Source organism: Bos indicus, chromosome 16 (assembly GCF_029378745.1).
Source record: "Bos indicus isolate NIAB-ARS_2022 breed Sahiwal x Tharparkar chromosome 16, NIAB-ARS_B.indTharparkar_mat_pri_1.0, whole genome shotgun sequence".
Classification (NCBI taxonomy): Eukaryota; Metazoa; Chordata; class Mammalia; order Artiodactyla; family Bovidae; genus Bos; species Bos indicus.
The window spans coordinates 46,386,764-46,409,832 of record NC_091775.1 but is presented as its reverse complement, the minus strand read 5'-3'; the positions used below and the strand labels follow the sequence as shown (position 1 = coordinate 46,409,832).

General features: G+C 40.7%; 1 protein-coding gene across 1 annotated transcript in view; it reads left to right on the top strand.

Annotated features, from left to right (window-relative positions):
- PER3 (period circadian regulator 3) overlaps positions 1-23,069 on the top strand; it is a 63,560-nt gene that overhangs the window by 28,057 nt on the left and 12,434 nt on the right. Inside the window, 10 exon segments of the mRNA XM_070767676.1 lie at positions 444-572; positions 1,168-1,293; positions 11,108-11,113; positions 11,116-11,240; positions 11,695-11,819; positions 12,408-12,575; positions 18,505-18,750; positions 19,445-19,833; positions 19,836-20,102; positions 21,504-21,615. Of these exon segments, the coding sequence (XP_070623777.1) occupies positions 444-572; positions 1,168-1,293; positions 11,108-11,113; positions 11,116-11,240; positions 11,695-11,819; positions 12,408-12,575; positions 18,505-18,750; positions 19,445-19,833; positions 19,836-20,102; positions 21,504-21,615 (1,693 nt within the window).

Genomic DNA, 23,069 nt, shown 5'->3' with positions numbered 1-23,069 from the left:
CAGACTTTGCTCAAACTCATGTTGATTGAGTCAATGAAGCTATCCAGCCATCTCTAGGGTTCATGAAGTATCTGTTAGGTTTGGGGGGATAGTATGGTATGTATTGGTATTTTGTTTGTTCTGCCTGTTTTAAACTCAGCATCAAGAGTTACAGTTTATTTTCATGTTTTGTTAAATTTATTAACCACGGCTTTTAAAAAAAATAATCGTACTCTAAATACCCACCTAGACTAGAAAAGTAAACTCTGCCCTTGAGAATTACTGAGATGAGAGAGAAATGTCCTCTACATCAGCATCACCCTTCACACGCCACCATTAGGAGTCCAAAAATTTTCACCTTAATTTAGTGATTACTGCAGGTGAGCACAGAGGCAGGTAATGCAGGTCTCCCCTCTAACTTGCCGTGTAACCTGGGGCTGCATGGGCCTCCCTCTCTCTCACAGCCTGTTCACCGGAGCATGTCCAGTGGCTACGGGAGCCTGGGGAGCAGCGGGTCACAGGAGCCTCAGGTCAGCCTCGCGTCCTCCAGTGAGTCCAGCGGGCATGGCGTGGATGAGGTGCCGAAGGCACCGGTGAGCAGGCACGTGTGTGCTTCTGAGCACATATCCTTTTCTCCATGTGTTGTTACCCGTGACGTGTCAGCGCTGGTTCTGTACCTCGACATGTGTGGCTTCTCAGTATATGCTCTTGAGTTGAAGACCTGATTTGGTCATAGACCTTCTGATCTACTTCCGTTTGGGAAAAATGTCTGTAAAAAGAAAATCCCACCTTTAAGAAGGTGGCATTTAGGCTACTTGTGTGCTTTCTAAAAATTAGCCTGGGGGCTTCCCTGGTGGTCCAGTGGTTAAGACTCAGCACTTTCACTGCAGAGGGCATGGGTTCAATCCCTGGTTTGGGAACTAAGGTCCCACATGCCACAGGGTGCAGCCAAAAAAAATAAATAAATAAAATAAAACAGAATTAAAAACTAGCATGTTGTGGAAAGGTTGATGCAAAGCCTCCTTGGCACCCGTGTGCTGTGGTCAGCGGAAGACTGAACTAATGCTGTTATGGTGATTTCAGTTACTCTGTCCTCAGAGAACCAAGAGTTACATGTATTTGGTTTATGTATCTCTTGATATACATTGTTACAATCTTTGAACATTGTTCATCACTCTTTGCCCTAAGTTGACTTTGCAGCATATCTGTGCCAGTGTGAACAAGATCAAGAATCTAGGTCAGCAGCTCTACATGGAGTCAAGGGCCAAGTCAGCAAACAAGCCAGTGTCGGGAACCCGCTCAGGACAGCCTGGGGTAAGTCATCAGGGCAGTTCCCCGCTCTCATGAAGCCATGACCCCTGTGTGTTGCTATTCACGTTTATATACCCAGATGACAAAAGTAATAATAATCATAATAATGACAACAGCAGCAGCACATACTATCCTGAAAGTTAAATGGTGTTAGAATGTAGTCACAGAACACTTCTACTAAAGAATTGATGTTTCTGCTAATTCCAACTGATTTGTTGATTTCCTCTCTATGTTGTTCAGTCTCTAAATCACATCTGACTCTTTGTGACCTCATGGACTACACTCTGGTGATGCCACCCAACTATCTTGTCCCCTCTCGTCCCCTTCTTCCCCTGCCATCAATCTTTACCAGTATCAGGGTCTTTTCCAATGAGTTGTCTCTTTACACCAGGTGTCCAATGTATTGGAGCTTCAGCTTCAACATCAGTCCTTACAGTGAATACTCAGGGTTGATTTCCTTTAAGATTAACTGGTTTGATCTCCTTGAATCCAAGGGACTCTCCAGCACCACAGTTCCTCTGTATGAGCAATTTATAAACCAAACTTGTTAATTTTAGAATGGATTTCAGATAATCAAATATTATTAAACTGATAATCCCTTCCTATCATTTCAAACAAATGGAGAATGTCAATGACCTAAATTGAATGAAAAACTTGGTCTTTTTCTTGCTTACATGCTTTTCTTTTCTCAATATGAGGTAAGGAACATTTCAGAAGAATTGGATCAATCATGATAGTTGACATTATTTTAAGAAGTTAGTCTGTATGCATTATAGGTCCACTTGAGAAGGGAATGGCAAACCACTTCAGTATTCTTGCCTTAAGAACCCCATGAGCAGTATGAAAAGGCAGAAAGATAGGACACTGAAAGATGAACTCCCCAGATCCGTAGGTGCCCAATATGCTACTGGAGATCAGTGGAGAAATAACTCCAGAAAGAATGAAGGGATGGAGCCAGAGCAAAAACAACACCCAGTTGTGCTTGTGACTGGTGATAGAAGCAAGGTCTGATGTTATAATATTGCATAGGAACCTGGAATGTTAGGTCCATGAATCAAGGCAAATTGGAAGTGGTCAAACAGGAGATGGCAAGAGTGAATGTTGACATTCTAGGAATCGGCAAACTAAAATGGCCTGGAATGGGTGAATTTAACTCAGATGACCATTATATCTACTACTATGGGCAGCAATCCCTTAGAAGAAACGGAGTAGCCATCATAGTCAACAAAAGAGTCCTAAATGCAGTATTTGGATGCAATCTCAAAAACGATAGAATGATCTCTGTTCATTTCCAAGGCAAACCATTCAATATCATGGTAATCCAAGTCTATGCCCTGACCAATAATGCTGGAAAAGCTGAAGTTGAATGTTTCTATGAAGACCTACAAGACCTTCTAGAATTAACACCCAAAAAAGATGTCCTTTTCATTATAGGGGACTGGAATGCAAAAGTAGGAAGTCAAGAAAACACCTGGGGTAACAGGCAAATTTGGCCTTGGAGTATAGAATGAAGCAGGGCAAAGGCTAATAGAGTTTTGACAGGAGAACACACTGGTCATAGCAAACATCCTCTTCCAACAACACAAGAGGACTCTACACATGGACAGCATCAGATGGCCAACACCGAAATCAGATTGATTATATTCTTTGCAGCCAAAGATGGAGAAGCTCTATACAGTCAGCAAAAACAAGACCAGGAGCTGACTGTGCCTCATATCATAAACTCCTTATTGCCAAATTCAGACTTAAATTGAAGAAAGTGGAGAAAACCACTAGACCATTCAAGTATGACCTAAATCAAATTCCTTATGATTGTACAGTGGAAGTGAGAAATAGATTTAAGGGACTAGATCTGATAGACGGAGTGCCTGATGAACTATGGACGGAGGTTTGTGACGTTGTACAGGAGACAGGGATCAAGACCATCCTCAAGAAAAAGAAATGCAAAAAGGCAAAGTGGCTGTCTGCGGAGGCCTTACAGATAGCTGTGAAAAGAAGAGAAGCAAAAAGCAAAGGAGAAAAGGAAAGATATAAACATCTGAATGCAGAGTTCCAGAGAATAGCAAGGAGAGATAAGAAAGCCTTCCTCAGTGATCAATGCAAAGAAATAGAGGAAAACAATAGAATGGGAAAGACTAGAGATCTCTTCAAGAAAATTAGAGATACCAAGGGGACATTTCATGCAAAGATGGGCTTGATAAAGGACAGAAATGGTATGGACCTAACAGAAGCAGAAGATATTAAGAAGAGGTGGCAAGAATACACAGAAGTGTACAAAAAAGATCTTCATGACCCAGATAATCACGATGGTGTGATCACTGACCTAGAGCCAGACATCCTGGAATGTGAAGTCAAGTGGGCCTTAGGAAGCATCACTGCAAACAAAGCTAGTGCGGGTGATGACATTCCAATTGAGCTATTTGAAATCCTAGAAGATGATGCTGTTAAAGTGCTGCACTCAATATGTCAGCAAATTTGGAAAACTCAGCAGTGGCCACGGGACTGGAAAAGGTCAGTTTTCATTCCAATCCCAAAGAAAGGCAATGCCAAAGAATGCTCAAACTACCGCACAATTGCACTCATCTCCCATGCTAGTAAAGTAATGCTCAAAATTCTCCAAGCCAGCCTTCAGCAATACGTGAACCATGAACTTCCAGATGTTCAAGCTGGTTTTAGGAAAGGCAGAGGAACCAGAGATCAAATTGCCAACATCCACTAGATCATCAATAATGCAAAAGAGTTCCAGAAAAATATCTATTTCTGCTTTCTTGACTAGGCCAAAGCCTTTGACTGTGTGGATCACAATAAACTGTGGAAAATTCTGAAAGGGATGGGAATACCAGACCACCTGACCTGCCTCTTGAGAAACCTGTATGCACGTCAGGAAGCAACAGTTAGAACTGGACATGGAACAATAGACTGGTTCCAAATAGGAAAAGGAGTTCGTCAAGGCTGTATATTGTCACCCTGCTTATTTAACTTCTATGCAGAGTACATCATGAGAAACTCTGGGCTGGAGGAAGCACAAGCTGGAATCAAGATTTCTGGGAGAGATATCAGTAACCTCAGGTATGCAGATGACACCACCCTTATGGCAGAAAGTGAAGAAGAACTAAGAGCCTCTTGATGAAAGTGAAAGAGGAGAGTGAAGAAGTTGGCTTAAAGCTCAACATTCAGAAAACGAAGATCATGGCATCCAGTCACATCACTTCATAGCAAATAGATGGGGAGAAACAGTGGAAACAGTGGCTGACTTTATTTTTTTGGGCTCCAAAATCACTGCAGATGGTGATTGCAGCCACGAAATTAAAAGACACTTACTCCTTGGAAGGAAAGTTATGACCAACCTAGACAGCATATTAAAAGCAGAGACATTACTTTGTAAACAGAGGTCCATCTAGTCAAGGCTATGGTTTTTCCAGTGGTCATGTATGGATGTGAGAGTTGGACTATAAAGAAAGTTGAGTGCCAAAGAATTGATGCTTTTGAACTGTAGTGTTGGAGAAGACTCTTGAGAGTCCCTTGGACTGCAAGGAGATTCAACCAGTGCATCCTAAAGGATATCAGTCCTGCGTGTTCATTGGAGGGACTGATGTTGAAGCTGAGACTCCAATACTTTGGCCACCTGACGCAAAGAGCTGAGTCATGAGAAGACCCTGATTCTGGGGAAGATTGTGGGCAGGAGGAGAAGGGGATGACAGGGGATGAGATGATTGGATGGCATCACCGATCAATGGACATGAATTTGGATGAACTCTGGGAGTTGGTGATGGACAGGGAGGCCTGGCATGCTGCAGTTCATTGGGTTGCAAAGAGTCGGACATGACTGAGCGACTCAACTGAAACTGATGTATCTATATTTATACACACACAGACACACACAGACACACACACACACACACACACACACACACACACACACACGAGCTTCCCTGGTGGCTCAGATGGTAAAGAATCTGGGAGACTTGGGTTCGAGCCCTGGGTTGGAAAGATCCCCTGGAGAAGGGAACAGCTACCCACTCCAGTATTCTTGCCTGGAGGATATCATGGACAGAAGAGCCTGGCAGGCTACAGTCCATGTGGTCACAAAAAGTCAGATATAACTGAGTGACTTTCACTTCACCTCACTTCACATATGTATGAGTTTCATAACTTCTTTACTTACATAAATTTCTCTTCTAATTTTTCTCCTCAAATATTAATATAATGTTGGAAGCTATTGTAGATTTTGGTCACCTAAATGTTACTGATGGTCTCTATCATTGTCAAATGGGTGTTTTACAGAATAGGGTGAAATCTTACTTGAAGTCAGTAATAATATAGTAGCTGTGTTTTTTGGGACTTGACATGATTTCCACAGCAAAAATATCAAACTGTGCCTCCTAGAAGTGGTATCACTGGGAGCCCATAGGATGCCCTCTGGATACAGCAAGTCCTTTACTTTGGGTTTTTGTACTTTTTCTTCACCTTGACAGAAGGTTTCATGTTTCCGTTTGTTTCTACTGCTGTAGATGTATGGGCACAAGATAGAAAGGACAACTCTTTTTGTTGCTTGACACCATCAGATCTCCTTCACAAAAGGATTTATCTTAAATATCTTTTTTTTTTGCTCTTTATCATTATCCCATGTCCTGGCAGAAAATTCTTTGGGGGAGATTTTAAATCTAAATTCTCTAAATGTGTTCTTCATTGTCTGATCCAGGTAATGCTGCCTGCTGCTGCCTTGACCTCTGATCTCATGTTCATGAGATTTTTGTGTCCTGACCTCTGGAATTTTTTCTCAGAGTAGAAATTCTTTGTAAGCTCCTGCTTTACCCAGTTTCTTACTATCTACCATTGGTGTGGCAATACCACCAGTACTGTTGTTTGAAGCTGTATATCTAAGCAGACATCAGTACTTCATTCACCATTTTATAAAATTTAAGCTATAGGTAACTCTGTGTACTTATGCTGCTATTAGAAACTTATGTTTTCTAACATATGTGTTATATTTAGTGAGCACACCTGGGATGTGACTTTGGGGGAAAATCTGTTGCCATTTGGAATAACCTCAGAGAACTGATATTACTTGGGCATCTTGATTTTATTAACATTTTAAGACCTACAAGTTTAAAGAGCTAGTTTAAAAAAAAATCTTTATTACTCAAGAGAACAGGAATACAACTTAAAGATGGAAAATGTTATAATTTAAGTATTAGAAATTGAGTAGAGACAGACACCAATGAAAAGGAAAATACTAAATGGTCATTGCATGCATGTTTTATATACAGGGTGCTGCAGCGCACAAGAACACAGGGTTTTAAGTATACATGTTGACCCGTTTTATAAAGGCAGGTCATGCTTTAGGAAAGAATAAGAAAGAATAATAGGGCATCCCAGGTGGCACAGTGGTAAAGAATCCACCTGCCCACGCAGGAGACACAAGAGACATGGGTTCAATCCCTGGGAGAAGGAAGGTCCCCTGAAAAAGGAACTGGAAATCCACTCTACCATTCTGGCCTGGGAAACCCCATGGACAGGGGAGCCTGGCGGGCTACAGTCCATGGGATCGCAGAGAGTCAAACACAACTGAGCACTCACACACACTTAAGAAGGGAAACTTTTAAATGTATTATGGCAGGACAAGGAACAACAGAGACACGTAAAGTCCCTTCATTAGCTGTACATACCGATTGATAACCTGCTGCCAGAGAACTGGGGAAATTAGGGGAAATTGAATGTTCCACTGCAAGGGTGACACAAAGCCCAGATGAAAGATGACTCATAAACTGAACTAACTCATTCCAAACTTAACAGGGAAAAAGCCCAGACAGGCGTTAAGTTCATGATCTTTCTTGAACCCAGCAGAGTGCTGAGGCTACAGGACAGCCAGCAGGCCTGTAATCTGAGGAGAGGCACACGCTTACATGAAGTGAAGTAAGTGCTGGATCCCGTAACCGACTGAATCTTGTTACCTGCAAGAGACGGACTTTCTCTGAGGCACGGTGCAAAGGGAAGCCCAAGACCTGAGAGTGGAACAGACGTTGGAAAAGAGGAGCTCTCAGGGGACCAGCCACCACCTGAAGCAGAGTGACCCTGGAGGGATCTGAAAGCTGTCATACACTGAATGAAGTCATAGCAACGGTAGACCTTTAGCCTGGCCTAAAGCTTAATTAGATTGACTCTGATGTAGTGGAAGGGAAGCCATGCCCAGTCCCTGCTGTCTTATATAATGTGTTCTCAGCAAATTGTGAAACATACGAAAAGCAAGGAAAAAACCTCCTAAGAGACAGAACAGTCATCGGAACAAGAGTCAGGCAGGACACAGACATTGGAAATAACTGAATAATGAATACAGGCTCCAAAGGATAAGGTAGACAACGTGCAAAAGCACATAAGGAATCACAGCATAGAGAGGCAACATAAAAGGAAGGATCAAGTACAAATGTTAGCAGCACTGGAGGTAAGTGAATGCCACTGATGGGCACTCAACTCAGAAGAGAATCAGTGAACTTGAAGGTGAATGAATAAAAATGACGCAAGCTGAAACAGAAAGAGAACAGTACATTCAGTGTAGAACCTCTTAAGAACTTAGGTGTACTTCCCTGGCTGTCCAGAGGTTGCCTCCAGTGCAGCGGGTGTGGGTTCAATCCCTGATTGAGGAACTAAGATCCTGCATGCCATGTGGCTCGGCCAAAAAAAAAAAGAATTTGAGGACAGGATTAAATGATCTAGTAGGAGTAATTGGAATCTCAGGAAGAATACTTGAAATAATGGCTGATATTTCCACATTCAAAGAACATCAAGTAGCATAAATACAAAAAAAAAAAATCACAAAATAAAAATGCTTGGGCATATCATATTCAAACTAAAATAAAACCAAGAGAATATATTGAAGGTAACCAAAAGAAAAAAGATTATAAACAGAGAAAGAAAAATAAGAATAAAAATTACAGTATACATTTCTTCAGAAGCCATGAATGTTAGAAGACAGTAAAGTCTTCAAAGGAGAAAACCATAAATGCAGAATTATACACCTAGTGGGAAGTATCTTTCAGAAATGGAGATATAAAGATTTTTCTCAAACAAAAGCTGTAGGAATTTACTGCCAGCAGTAAATTTGTTCTATAGGAGTCCTGAAGGAATTTGTAAAGCTAGAAGGAATATGATGCCAGACATAAAACTTGGGTCTACACAAACCAGTGAAGAGCACTGGAAATGGAATAAAGTAAGATGAAATGCCAAGGGCTTCCCTCGTAGCTCAAATGGTTAAGAATCTGCCTGCAGTGCAGGCAACGCGAGTTCAATCCGCATGTCAGGATGCTCCCCTGGAGAAGGGAATGGCTACTCACTCTAGCAGTTTTGCCTGGAGAAGTCCGTGGATGGAGGAGCCTGGCTGGTTACAGTCCATGGGGTCACACGGAATCAGATATGACTGAGTGACTAATACTTAGGCACTTAAGATAAAATACTTATTATTTTTCGCTTATTTTTAGTTACTCTAAAAGATAACTGACTAAAGCAAAAAGAATATTTTGCATTTATAATGTGTGTAAAAAATACTACAAAGAACAGGAGCTAGGTATTGGGAATATACTGTTGTAAAATTCCTTCCAAATTTTATTATTTGGAGTATATTGATGAGATAGAAACTAACTTCTTACAATATGTTTGTAAACTTCAGGATAATTATTAGTAAAAAATTTTAAAGAAGTATAAATAATATCAGTAGACTTGGTAAAATGTAATTTAAAACACTTAACCCAAGTGAGACAGAAAACGAAGAAAAAAGAAACAAACCAAAAAACCCAGATGGAACAAATGGAAAACAACTAGCAAGAGGTATGGCAAAAACCATCACAATATTATAATTATCCTCCAATTAAAATTTTTAAAAAGGGGGTACATTTTAATCCAATAGCATTGATCACATCAAATGTGAATGATCTCAATATACCAGTGAAAAGACAAACTGTCAAATTGGATGGAAGAGCAAGATGCACCTGTATATTGTCAACAAAACCCATTTTGAATATTAAAAACATAGGATAAAAGTAAAAAGTTAGAAAAGATATGCCATGCTAACAGGAGTCCAGAGAAAACTGGAAAGCACTGTACTAAGGTCAGACACAGTCGCCTTTAGAACGAGGCTTTCAGAGCAATATTGCATAAAGACTAGGAAGTTGATTCTCTGAGAACATAAAACAAGCCTGTTGATGCACCTAACGCCAGAGCTTCAAAATATGTAATATGAAGCAAAAATTGATAAAAACTTCAAGGAGAAATAAACAAATCCACAGCTATAGTTGGAGACCACAGCATATCGAAACCACAATGAAATGTCACCTCACACCCATCAGAATGGCCATCAAAAGGACAAGAGATAGCAAGTGTTGTTGAGGACCTGGAGGGAAGGGAACCCTTTTATACTATTGATGGGAATGTAAACTGGTGCAGCCACTGTGGAAAAAAGTATGGCGGTTCCTCAAAAAATTAAAAATGAAACTACCATATAATCCAGCAGTCTCATTTTTGAGTATTTATCTGAGGAAAATGAAAACACTAATTTGAAAAGATATATGCTTCACTATGTTCATTGCAGAATTATTCCCAATAACCAAGACATTGAAACAACCTAAGTGTGCATCCATGGATGAATGGATAAAGCAACTGGTATATATAGAGAATGGAGTACTATTTGGCCATAAAAAGAATGAAATTCTTCCCTTGTGACAGCAAAAGGACTTTAGGAGAACTGTGCTGTGTGAAATAAGTCAGAGAAAGACACACGGCATATGGTTTCACTTATATGTGGAATCTAAAAAAAAAAAAAAAAAAGCTCATAGATACAGAGAATAAATCAGTGGTTAGATAAGACTCCTCTACTGGCTGTGTCTTTTCTACAGAAAGTTCTTCAGTGCTCCAGCCTGTGGTCTTTTTTCTCTCTCTATACCTCTGCTATCCGATTTGGTAACCACTGGCACCCCACTCCAGTACTCTTGCCTGGGAAATCCCATGGACGGAGGAGCCTGGTAGGCTTTCGTCTATGGGGCCGCTAAGAGTCAGACACGACTGAGTGACTTCACTTTCACTTTTCACTTTCATGCATTGGAGAAGGAAATGGCAACCCATTCCAGTGTTCTTGCCTGGAGAATCCCAGGGACGGGGGAGCCTGGTGGGCTGCCGGGTATGGGGTCGCACAGAGTCGGACGCGACTGAAGCGACTTAGCAGCAGCAGCAGCCACATTTTGCAATTTAAATACAAATAAGTTACAAATAAATAAAACGTAATATGTAGTTCCTCTTTTGTTGTAGCCACACTTCAAGTGCTTGGTTGCTGGATGTGGTGTTACTGGCTACCAGGTTGGACAGTATAGATAAAATACCATTCTGTCATCATAGAATGTTCTCTTGGATACCAATTCAGCACAGGCAGTGCCACGCACTTTCTGTCACCACACATAAGAACGCACTGTGTCTGTCACCCCCTGCTTAGTGATACCAGGATCCATCAGTTGTAGAGGTGGTAACATTGTAAAAGTCCCCATCAGCCTTTCACCTTTCACCTGTTTGTTCCTTGATAATCTTTGCCTGAAACATTTATTTCACTCCTTTTTTAAAAGGTAAAAATGCAGTTGTTCATGTAATTGTTCTGTGTGATATCTTTCTATATCTGCTCATTTAGATCTGAGCTCATTTTTAATAGCTATATAATATTGATCATGTCTATTCTAAAGTACCATATATCTATCCTAAAATATCATGATTTAATTTTGCTAAATAAGTACATGTTCTCAAGAATATATTTTTAATTGAACATCCTTTCATTCTATTTCAGATGAGCAGAAGACCTCTTCTTCCTTACAGACAGTGAAAAATAATAGCATGTATACTGAGTCCTGTGAGGATTTGAGAAAGGTTCAGCATAGCCCATCCTATCAGCAGATAAACTGTATTGATAGTGTTATCAGGTATGAGACACAAGTTTTGATAATGTGTTAGTTTTTCCAGAAGTGTGTGTTGTCACTATGGAGCCTTTATATCGTTTTTAATAGCTGTTGTCTTGATTTTTCACCAGCTATTGTCTTGATATTTCACTATAGATCAGTAGATACATGCCACCTACAATTCATAATAAATTGAACAGTTCAGGGGATCCAGAAAGTTAGAAGATGCTTCCCTTCTTTGAATATAGTTGAGAAGACAAGACCTGTGCTCATAAGAATTAAGTTGTGAAAATCAATGCAAGACCATAGAAGGGAATATATAAGAATCCCTTGATGGGGGCCCAGATGGTCAGGGAAGACTTCACCCAAAGAAGACAGTGAAATATCCCAAACAGAAATGGCATAAGGAAAGCAGAGAGGTGAGAGGTGCCCACTTTGGGGGCAGGTAGGAATACATGGCCGAATTATTAATATGCAGGTACCTGAAGAGCTACCACATCCCAGCTTTGAAGAGGAAGTGTATCTCCTCTACAAATACAACTTCCTCATCCTCAGAAGAGGACAGACAAAGCCACAGAGCAGATGACATCCAGGCACTGCGAGGTGAGAGGGGTGTCTTCCATAGTTAGATCAAGAGAGCCACCCCTCTCTGTTTGTTTTTCATCTTTTTTTTTTTTTAAGCATTTTAAATAATTTATTTGTCTTATTACTTCAGGCTGCACTGGTTCTTCCTTGCGCTCGTGGGCGTTCTCTAGTCGCGGCGAGCAGGGGCTTCTCTGTTGCAGCGCTTGGGCTCTCATTGCAGTGGCTTCTCTTGTTGCGGAGTGCAGGCTCCAGGCACGTGGGCTTCAGTACCTGCAGCTCATGGGCTCTAGGGCTCGCAGGCTCAGTAGTTGTGGCTCACGGGCTTAGTTGCTCTGCGGCATGTGGGATCTTCCCAGACCAGGGATCGAACCCGTGTCCCCTGCATTGGTAGGTCAATTCTTAACCACTGAGCCACCAGGGAAGCCCTGATTTTCTTTCATCTTTTGCCTTTAATTATTTCATTGCAATCACAAACAATCCTAGTTTCATATTGCCTCTACATGACCAGTAGATTTTAACTTATCGGGTATAAATGTCTGTTAACTCTTCAGGTTTTTAATATGAATTTCCTGTTGGGAATTTTTCTTTTCACTATGACATCACCAGCTGTTTCTCAGATCCCAGCTGTACCTGCATCAGAAATGGCCACTAATGGGCAGTCCACAGACGCTGAAGGAGGAGCTCCGTGGACCCTGAGCACAGTGACTCTGAGCCTGGACACAAGCCAGGGCAGCTCCAGCAGTGTCCTTGTCGACATCCCACCACCAGACTCAGGTACCATGGTAGCCTTTACTTCAGAATACACTCAACGTTAAATACAACCATTGTAAGAACAAGTCTTTAATACCATTTACTTAGTAAAGATGTTTAAGATGGATTTTTTTTTTTCAGGTAAAGTGTTTTTGGAAATATCATTACGTTTATAATGGTCAGTATGTTTTGGACTGTATCTGCTAGTTATGTCATTGGCCAGTCAACTCTTCTGACACGTGTGAAGCTCCTAGGATGGTACCTGGTCTCTAGTAGTAAGCCATCAATTAGTCTTCACCATTATTAATGCAATTATTGTTGAGACTGCCTTGGGTCACTTTGTTGCTGACCTTGAAAGAGTGTGTTCATTTTGAATTTGGACTGCAGCGGTGACTAGGTGGATTATACATATAAACACACTCAAATTTTTGTATTTTTCTTATAAATGAGGAGTGTATGTTTGAAGCTCTCTTCCTTTAACATAGTGACTTAGTAAATTATTCTGATGTCTCCTTTTTATTCTGTTTTGCTCTCACCTGCCCTTTTGACTTTTGCATTCTTCATAAGGATTTGGTAGGTAAGGAAATGGTGATAAACATGTTCAGTCAGGTTTCAGATTGTGTCTAACTTATCTTTCCTAGTCTTCAGTGGAATATAAGTGAACATGTGCTGAGCTGTTACTGTATACCATCCCCTGCCCTTAGTTCTTCATATAAATTAATTCTCTTAATCCTCATGCCACCCTTTGAGACGGAGAGCATTATATTGACAAGTGGACTGTGGATGGTGGGAAAAGACCAGAGAAAGACACGGCTATTGTGAGATTAGTTTATTTCTATATATTTTTCTATTATTTCTAATTAGTCACAGGTAGACTTTTACTGGAATTGAACTAGTGCCTCAGGATGAGAGCAGATGCATATCTTTTAGTGTATGTGTTCTTAATGCTTCGGATACCCACGTGGGTACGGAGCAGTCAGTGACACCGTCAGTCCATGCAAGGTGGGGTCTTACCTGATACAGAAACCTCTTTTTTTGACTGCACCACTAGACTTTGTATATTTTGGTCTTATGTTAATACTACTTTGAAAGAATTCATACTGAAATCTGTATGTTTTCATTTAAGGAATAATCAGTATTTACTGATAATTATTTCTCCTGATCTTACACCAGTCTTAGCATCTGCAGGTCCACCTCTTTATTCTAAGGAGAGAAAGCAGAATCAGAGCCCAAATGTCTTAAGCTGCATCTGTCTTTTGCTTTCTGGGAAGCCCATATTCCTTGGGTTTACACCATATTCTGATGATGTGTTGGGACACCCAGTGCAGCCAAATTTTAAAAAATGAAGCAGAAGAAAGGAAATAAAGATCAGAGTAAAAATCTTTTAAGTAGAAAACAGAAAAATAATAGAGAAAAATAATAAATTTTTAAGCTGGTTCTTTGCAAAGAGCAATGAAATTGATCAAACTCTAGTAAGCCTGATCAGGAAAAAAAAGGGAAGATATAAGTTATCAATTTCAGAAATGATAGAGGAAACATCCCTAGAGATCCTACCATCGCTAGATATCAAAAGAATAACAACTGAACATTATAAACAAGTTTTCCCAATAAACTTGACAACTTAGACAAAATTGACCAATTGTTTGAGAGATACATACTAAAGTCACTCAAGAGGTAGAAAGCCTGAATAGCCTCATATCTATTTAAAAAACTGAATTTGTTGATAAAAAACTTCTCCAACAAGAAAACTCCAAGCCCAAATGGCTTCACTAGTGAGTTTGAGCAAACATTTAAGGAAAAAATAATATCAATTCTGTAATTCCCTGACCAGGGATTGACCCAGACCTCTGGCGTTGGGTGTGCAGAGTCTTAACCACTGGACCACCAGGGCAATTCCTGCTTATTTTTGTTTTACCTTACTCTTGTTTTTTGAGTTTCTTAAGATGGAAGCTGAAGTCATTAATTTCAGACAGTTTTCTTCCTTAGTGGATTTGAGTGTAAACTTTCCTTTTACTCTCAGCTGCATTTCACACATTTTGATGTATTTTGTTTCATTTTCATCATGTTCAAATGCTGCCTAATATTCCTTTTAATATTTTCTTTGAAATATTTTATATTTTCATATGTATCATCATATATTAGGAAGCATTTAGAGATATTCCATACTTCTTTATTGATTTCTAATTTAATCCCATTGTGATCAGAGAAAATACAAAACTTGAACTCTTAAATTTATTGAGACTAGTTTTATGGTCTACAATATGGTCTATCTTGGTAAATGTTCTGTATTCACTTGAAAAGGATGTTTATTTTGCCTCTGTTGGGTTGAATATTCTATCAGTGTATAAACTAGGTCAGGTTGGTTGATAGTTTGTTCAGTTATTCTCTGTCCACTGATTTTCTGAATACTTGTTGTACTTCAGAAGGGGTGTTGAAGCCTCTGGCCATAATTGTGGGTTTGTCTATTTCTCATTGCTGTTTGATTGGTCTTTGCTTTGTGCATTTTGAAATTGTCTTAATTTGTGCGTGTTGTTGTTGTTCAGTCACTAAGCTGTGTCTGACTCTGCGACCCCATGGGCTGCTGCACGCCAGGCTTCCCTGTCCTCCACCATCTCCCAGAGTTTGCTCAAACTCATGTCCATTGAGTCAGTGATGCCATTCAACCATCTCATCCTCTGTCACCCCCTTCTCTTCCTGCCCTCAATCTTTCCCAGCATCAGGGTCTTGTTTAGAATTGTTTTGTCCTTTTGATTAATTGATCCTTTTATCATTGTGAAATGTCTTTCTTTATCTCTTGTATTTTCTTTCCTCTAAAGTATACTTTGTCTATATTAATATATTCACTCTAGCTTTTTTTTTTTTATAATCTGATATTGTTTTCTAACCTTTTACTTTTAACCTATGTATGTCTTGGTATTTAAAGTGGTGTTTATTTTAGTAGTTGCTTTAGAGTTTATGGTATATGCATTTAATTTTTCACAGTCTGTCTTCTAGAGATATTATACCACTTCATGTATAAAAAACTTAAAATACTATACTTCCATTTACCCACCTTGGTCTTTGTCTGTTGGCATATGTTTCTACATGTGTTAGAAATCCCACCCTATGTTGTTATTATTTTGTGTAATTATTATCTTTTAAAGAAATTTAAGTGTTTATCCCTTTATTCATCTCTCAGTGTTTCTCATTCCTTTATGTAGATTTATCTGGTATCATCCTTCTTCTGCCTAAGGCATTCCTTTTATGTCTCTTGTAGTACAGGTCTACCAGTGATGAATCCTTCACATTTTTGTACATCTGAAAGTGTCTTTATTTCACGTTCATGTTTTAAACACATTTTAACAGATCGGAGAATTCTAGGGTGACTGTTTATCTTTCAGTACCTTAAAGATGCTGCTCTACTGAATCCTCATTTGCATCGTTTCTGACAGGAAGTCTTCTATCATCTGTATTGTTTGCATATATGTGCAGCTTCTGGCTGAACGTAAGCTTTTCTACTCATCACTGATTTCGATGGTCTGATTTTGACGTTCCAGGATGTAGTGTTCTTCATGTTTTTTATACTTGGAGTTTATTCGGCTTCTTGGATTTATAGGTTTATTGTTTCCATCAAACTGAAAAAACTTCTTCCCTTATTTTTAAAATATTTTTTCTGTTTCCCCTCTTTCTGGGACTCAAGTTACATGTATGTAGGCTGCTTGAAGTTGTGTCACAGTCCACTGATGCTCTGTTCATTTAAACTTTTTCATTTTTTAGGTGTTTGTTTAATTTGGGGACAGTCTCTATTGCTGTGTCTTCAGGTTCACTAGTGTTTTCTATTGTAAAATCTGTCATTATTTCCAGTCAGTAGCTTTTCCATCTCACATATTATAGTTTTCATTTCTAGAAGTTCTATTTGAGTCTTTGTAATATCTTCCATGTCTTTATATAGCATATTTAAAATATCTTCCCTGTGACTGTATGAAATACATTATAACTGTTAATGTTCTATCTTCCAGTTCTAATTCTCTCCCAGCCCAGGGTTGATTTTGCATGATTAATTTTTCTCCTTTTTGTGGGCTGTATGTTCCTGCTTCTTCGCATGCCAAGTAGCCTTTGACAGGATAGCAGATACTGTGAATGGGTGCTGAATATTCCTATTAACATTGTTGAGCTTTATTCTGGGGCCCAGTTTAGCCTCATGGAAACAGATGGATCTTCTCAGGCTTTGCTTTTAAAATTGCTTAGACAGGAACAGAGCGGTGCAGGGAGGTCTAGTTCTTCTCTGCTACTGAGGCAAGACCCCTAAGAGTATTCTACCCAGTGCATATGGGTTATGAGATCTTCTAGTCTGGCTGACGGGACTGAGCCCTGTTCTCCACCTGCTGTGAGCTTCAGTCTGATCCTTTCAGGTGATTTTTTTCCTCCCATGAATGAACTGCTGAGGACTTGGGGGTTCCCTACAGTTGTCTGGAGGCCTCTCGTGTGGCTGTCCCCTCCATTCATCTTCCTGAACTCCAGCCACTGTGACCTCCCCATTCTCTCGGCTCTGTCTCTGCCCTCAGGGAGCCCACCTTGTTCCTCACTCTCAAGGCAGTAGCTAGGCAGGCCTGAGGTTCACCTTGTTTCCAATCCCGTAGGATGTTTTGTGTCTCAGAAATTATTGTTTCACATATGTTGTGCCTTCCTAGTTATTTCAGGTGGGAAGGTCAGTCCAGTCCCTGCTCGTCCATCATAGCCCTCTGTCCAGTGTGTTGACTTAGACTAGTCAGAGCCCATTTCTGGAAGTGTAGTGGGACCAAGCCTACCCACACCTCAGTACCACATAGCAGAGGAGAGGGGGAATGGAGGCTGGGAGGACCACCAGAGTCTGCTGTAAAATCTCTTGTACCTGGAAGAAGTAATGTTGAGAAGCAACCCAGCATTTGTCTACAGGTGGTTATGGGCATCCCTGTGGCTCATCAGTAAAGCGTCCACCTGCCAGTGCAGGAGACATGCGTTTGATCCCTGGATTGGGAAGATCCCTGGAGAAGGATATGGCAATCCACTCCTGTATTCTTGACTGGGAATCCTCTGGACAGAGGAGGCTGGCCGGCCACAGTCCATGGGGTCCCAAAAAGTCAGACACAACTGAAGCAACAGCATGTGGCATGCATGCACGTAAAGTGGAATCCTACATGATGTACTGATAAAAGGGATATTGTTAAATGAAAAAACACACTGCAGCTTAGTGTACAAGATTATATGCCTTTTGGGTAAAAATGAGGAAGAGGGATAAGAGTCTATATCTGTACTTATTTACAGATGCTTAAAGAAAGTAGATAAATAAGCAAATAAAAGGTTTTCTGTGGGGAGAATAAATGAGAACTAGGCAGGTGTTACACAAGGTTGGGGAGAAGCTACTAAATGTCTAACACATGTTAATTTTTAAACCACATATTTATATTACATATTAAAAGATTAATCCAGAGATAACAATTTTTCAAAGAATTCATGGAGATAAAAAATATTTACAATGAAAGCAGGATCTAAATAAATGTGTGCACATTGAGCATTACAACTCTAAAATGTATGTAAGTAAGTAAGTGAGAGTCACTCAGTCGTGTCCAACTTTTTGTGACCCCATGGACTGTACAGTCCATGGAATTCTCCAGGCCAGAATATTGGAGTGGGTAGTCATTCCCTTCTTCAGGGGTTCTTTCCAATACAGGGATCAAACCCAAGTCTCCCACATAGCAGGCAGATTCTTTACCAGCTGAGCCACAAGGGAAGCCCAAAATGTATATATAAGTATGCAAAGAGTGTAAAACAAGGCTGAAAAATAAAAATGTACCTGCTGAATTGATGGAGGTTTTATGTTCCAGCCATTGTAATGATTGTAAAAATTTATTGAAAGGCAGTTAAATTAGTGAAAGTAAATAAATGCAAAATAACCAGTTGGAGTTAAAATTAAATCTGTCTTCTTCCACTTCAGCGGAATTGACTCCAGCAGAGCACAGACCGCTGGCCTGTGAGCCCTGGACTCTCAGCACACACCCAGCTCCGCTGGCCGCAGAAGCGTTTAAACACTCAGGGCTCACAAAGGCTGTGCTGTCAGCCCACACACAGAAGGAAGAGCAGAGCTATGTAGATAAATTCCTGGAGAAGATTCTGTCGTCACCCTATAGCTCCTATCTTCAGCAGGAAAGCAGAAGCAAAGCTAAATACTTGTATGTTCAAGGTAGTTAAATTTAAAAAATATATTCCATATAAACCTAGGAAAATGGTACTGATGAACATATTTGCAGGGCAGCAGTGCAGATGAATACATACAGACTTGTGGATGTGGGACGGAGGGAGGGAGGGAGAGAGGGTAGCGCTGAAGCATATACACCACCAGGTGTGAAACAGACAGCTAGTGGGAAGCTGCCGGATAGCACAGGGGGCTCAGCCCAGTGCTCTGCGACAGCCTAGAGGGGTGCGGTGGGAGTGTGGGAGGGGGTTCAAGAAGGAGGGGATATACATATACTTATGGCTGATTCGCATTGTTGTACAGCAGATACCAATGCAACATTGTAAAGCAATTATCCTCTGATTACAAATACATTAAATAAATATATATATATATTCCATTTAGCAACAGAGTTACCAAGTTTAGGAATCATACATGAGTCCTGGAAGATGTAGAATGAAGTGTAGGATATTGGCTTGTAAGAAAATGGCTGAGAGATGCTGAAATGGGGTTTACTTTATAGCAACAGCTTGTATCCAGGATCTCGTCCATCTTTCTAGGTCTACTTTCTGTCATTCCTGTAGTGGACATGGTTATTATTGACCAATGTTTATTCCTTGTAATGTGCTTACAACTACTTGTCAATGGAGTCCTTCTGTTCTGGGTTAGTTTTCTGTAACTGGTCTCCCTCTTTATCCTGCAGGAGGTTCTGCTTCCAGGCCGACACGATCAGCTGGTTGCAAAAAGGGGAAACACAAGCGTAAGAAGCCTATTGTGTGGTCGGATGGCAGCAGCGCCAAGGATCACTTCTGTCCCCACCCGGATGGACAGCCCTGGTGCCCCTCCTCCGCCTCCTGTCCCCATGCCTCTGGCCCCTCGCTCCCAGCTACAGTGATGGTTCCCAGCCCAGCCCCTGGCCTCATCCCAGCTCTTCCCCTCCCAGCCACGACCTCCCTTGGCAGAGAACACGAAGCTTCAATAACTGTACTACCAAGGCTGCCTGAGCCACCTTTGCCTAGCAGCCTGCAGTGTTTCCCAGCTCTGCCTTCTGCTTACTTCTGCATTTTTGTGAACATCTTCCTGCATGACCCCTCTCTCTCTCTCCCCTCTCGTCACTGTCATTCTCCCCATATCCCTTCTTGGGAGCAGCACCCTCTTCCGAAATACTCTCTTCGGTATCAGCAGTGGCTCCAAACCCAGGCCCACCATCTTCAACCGTCAACCCAAGGAGCAGAGAGGAGAAGTGGGAGACACGGAATGAAGGACACCCCCTCATTAACTCAGGGAGCAGCTCCATGCTTCAGCTTGACTTCCTGCAGGAGGACAGGCCCCGATCCTGTGCATCCCCAGAAACTGTGTGTGTAAGTGATGCTAACTTCCAACACACGAACGAGAAAGTAACTGTGCGTCCTCTTATTAAAATTAAGGTTTTTGTGCTGAAGCTCAAGACGAATGACCTGGTCTGCATTACAGCTGAGGGTAACCTTCATTACAGCTGAGGTTAAGACTTTGTTCTACAGAAACACACGGTATTCCCTCCTGACTCTATTTAAAAAGCTGCAGTGAAAGGATTTTCTATGTCCTGAATTCTTACATACTTCGCTAGGTTTTCCCCCGAGTGCTATCTTTCAAACTTTATTTGTGAACTGGATTTCCCCTCTGCTTTAAAATTTGATATCTAGGCATTAAACTTAAATGTTCATTACCTAGAAAAAATGTGTTCTCTTACCACTGGGGTTAGGGACTATTTAGATTAGGAGCAAGCCATACTGACAAGACATAAATTGAACAGTTTTACTTTTTCAGACATAATTGTAGGATAGCAGGTCTGTATGGGGAGAGCTCCTCTCTGTCATTATTTATCAGTAAAGTAGGCAGTTTATAGTTTTATACGGATACATATCAATTTTATATGAAAAAATTTTGTCACTTTAACTTTTCATCTCTTTAGGTAAAAAGGCCTTCTCAGACTTGTCAGTTTAAACTTCAGGGCAAGACTTTCCTATACTTAGATATAGGATCCAAGGCAAGCATAAGTATTTTCACTAAGGTTTTCTTCAGTCCTCACTTCAAGGCATAACCATTTTTAACAAATGTTCAGAATCTGATGATCTAGGTCAAGAATCAGGGATCTTCCCGAGCCAGGGATTGAACCCGGGTCTTCTGCATTGCAGGCAGATTCTTTACTATCAGACACCACAGAAGCCCTGGAAAGTGCTCAGAAAGCAGTAGTGAACTTCCCTGGTGGTCAAGAGGCTGAGGTTCCGTGCTTCTAGTACCAGAGGTCTGGGTTCGATCCTGGGTCAGTGAACTAGATCCCTTTTCTGGCGGCTCAGACAGTAAAGCATCTGCTTATAATGCGGGAGACCCGGGTTCAATCCCTGGGTCGGGAAGATCTCCTGGAGAAGAAAATGGCAACCCACTCCAGTATTCTTGCCTGGAAAATCCCATGGATGGAAGAGCCTGCTAGGCTACAGTCCATGGGGTCACAAAGAATCAGACACGACTGAGTCACTTCACTTCACTTCACTTGTGTGTGTGTATATATGTATATACACACACACAAGCCATATCTTTAACATTATATGCAAAGGAACTTTGACCAGGCTCTTGGGGACAGGCTGAAAATGTTTTACTTCTCAGTTATGTATTGATATGTACTTTTTTTTTCTGTTTAACATGTGAAGTTGAAGATCTGCCAGTTATTCTATAATATGATGCTTGAGATGTTCGGTCTCTTTCCTTGTGTTCTTACTTTCTAGCAGGGTGTCCGTGGCAGCAGTGGGACTAAGATAGATGGTTTTACTACCAAGAAACCATCCATAGCATCACTGCACTTGGTGTCTCCATCAGGAACGGGCTCTGCAGCATCAGGTAGTAGCTCAAAATGACATATTCTTCATACCCCATGGTTAGGAGGTCACTGTTTAATGGGCATTCAGGTGTTGGCCGTGGTGTGAAAGTAAAATATTTTTTTTTCTTTTTGTAAGCTGTATTGGGGTATATTTGTATACAATAAATTCACTGCATTTAGGGGTACAAAATAAGAATTCTGACAAGGATTTACAGCAGTGTAACCACCACCACAGTCACCATACAGAATGTTTCCACCACCTGGAAACGTTCTTTGATTCTCTGCAGTCAGAGCCTGTCCCTGATCCTCTGGCTCTTGGCAGGCACTGATCCACTTTCTGTCACTTTAACACTCCTCTTTCTGTAATTTCACATAGATCGAATCATCCAGTGTGCAGTCTTCTGTGTCAGGGTTCTCTTGAGTTAGCAAAGAGCTGTTGAGATTCATTCATGTTGTGCATATCAGTAATTTGCTCCTTTTTATTGCCAAGTGGAATTGCATTGTATGAATAGCCATTCACCAGTTGATGGTTTATTCAGTTGTTTCCAGTTTGGGGCTATTAAGAAGAACACTGCTGTGAACATGTAAGTGTGAGTCTTTTTGTAGACATATGTTGTCATTTTTCTTGGTTAAATACCTAGGAATGAAATTGCTAGGTCACATGGTAAGTTTATAGTTAACTTTATAAGAAACTGCAGACTGTTTTCCAGAGTGGCTATACTGTTTGCATCACTGTCAGCCACATATAAAAACTCCAGTTTACAACATGTCCGGGCCAACACCGGACATTGTCCATCATTTAAATTTTAGCCATTCACGTAGATGTGCACTGAAAAACTCACTGTGGTTTTAGTTTGCATTTGACTATTGATTCATGGTGTTGGCTGTCTTCTTGTCTACTTATTTGCCATCCAGATGTGTTCATATCTGTTGCCCATTTGTGGGGGGCTTGTTAGTTTTTTTTATTGAGTAGTAAGATTTCTGTGTGTATTCTGGATACAAGTCTATTATCAAACACTCGTTTTTCTTCCCTGTGTGTGGCTTGTCTCTTTGTTCAGTTTTTTATCTTTATCTTCATTTTGAAGAGCAAATGTTTTGATGAGGTTCAGTTCATCAACATTTTCTTTTATAGGTTGTGCTTCTTGTGTCTTTTTAAAGACATTCATGCCTGACTTGAAGTCACTAAGATGGCCTACTGTTTTCTCTTGGAAATTCTACAGGTTAAGCTTTTATAGCTAAGTCTGTGGTCCATTTTAAGTTACTTTTTATGTATGAGGTGAGCTCACCTCCTTCCACAGGCAAACTAAAATTGCAGCTGTTTCCAGAACACCTATCAATAAAAAAGATCAGAATCTACATCTTCTATTGGACATCGCTGGTGGTCTAGTGGTGAAGAATCAATCTACCTGCCAATGTATGGGACACAGGTTCAATCCCTGGTCCAGGAAGATTCCACATGCTGAGGGGCAGCTGA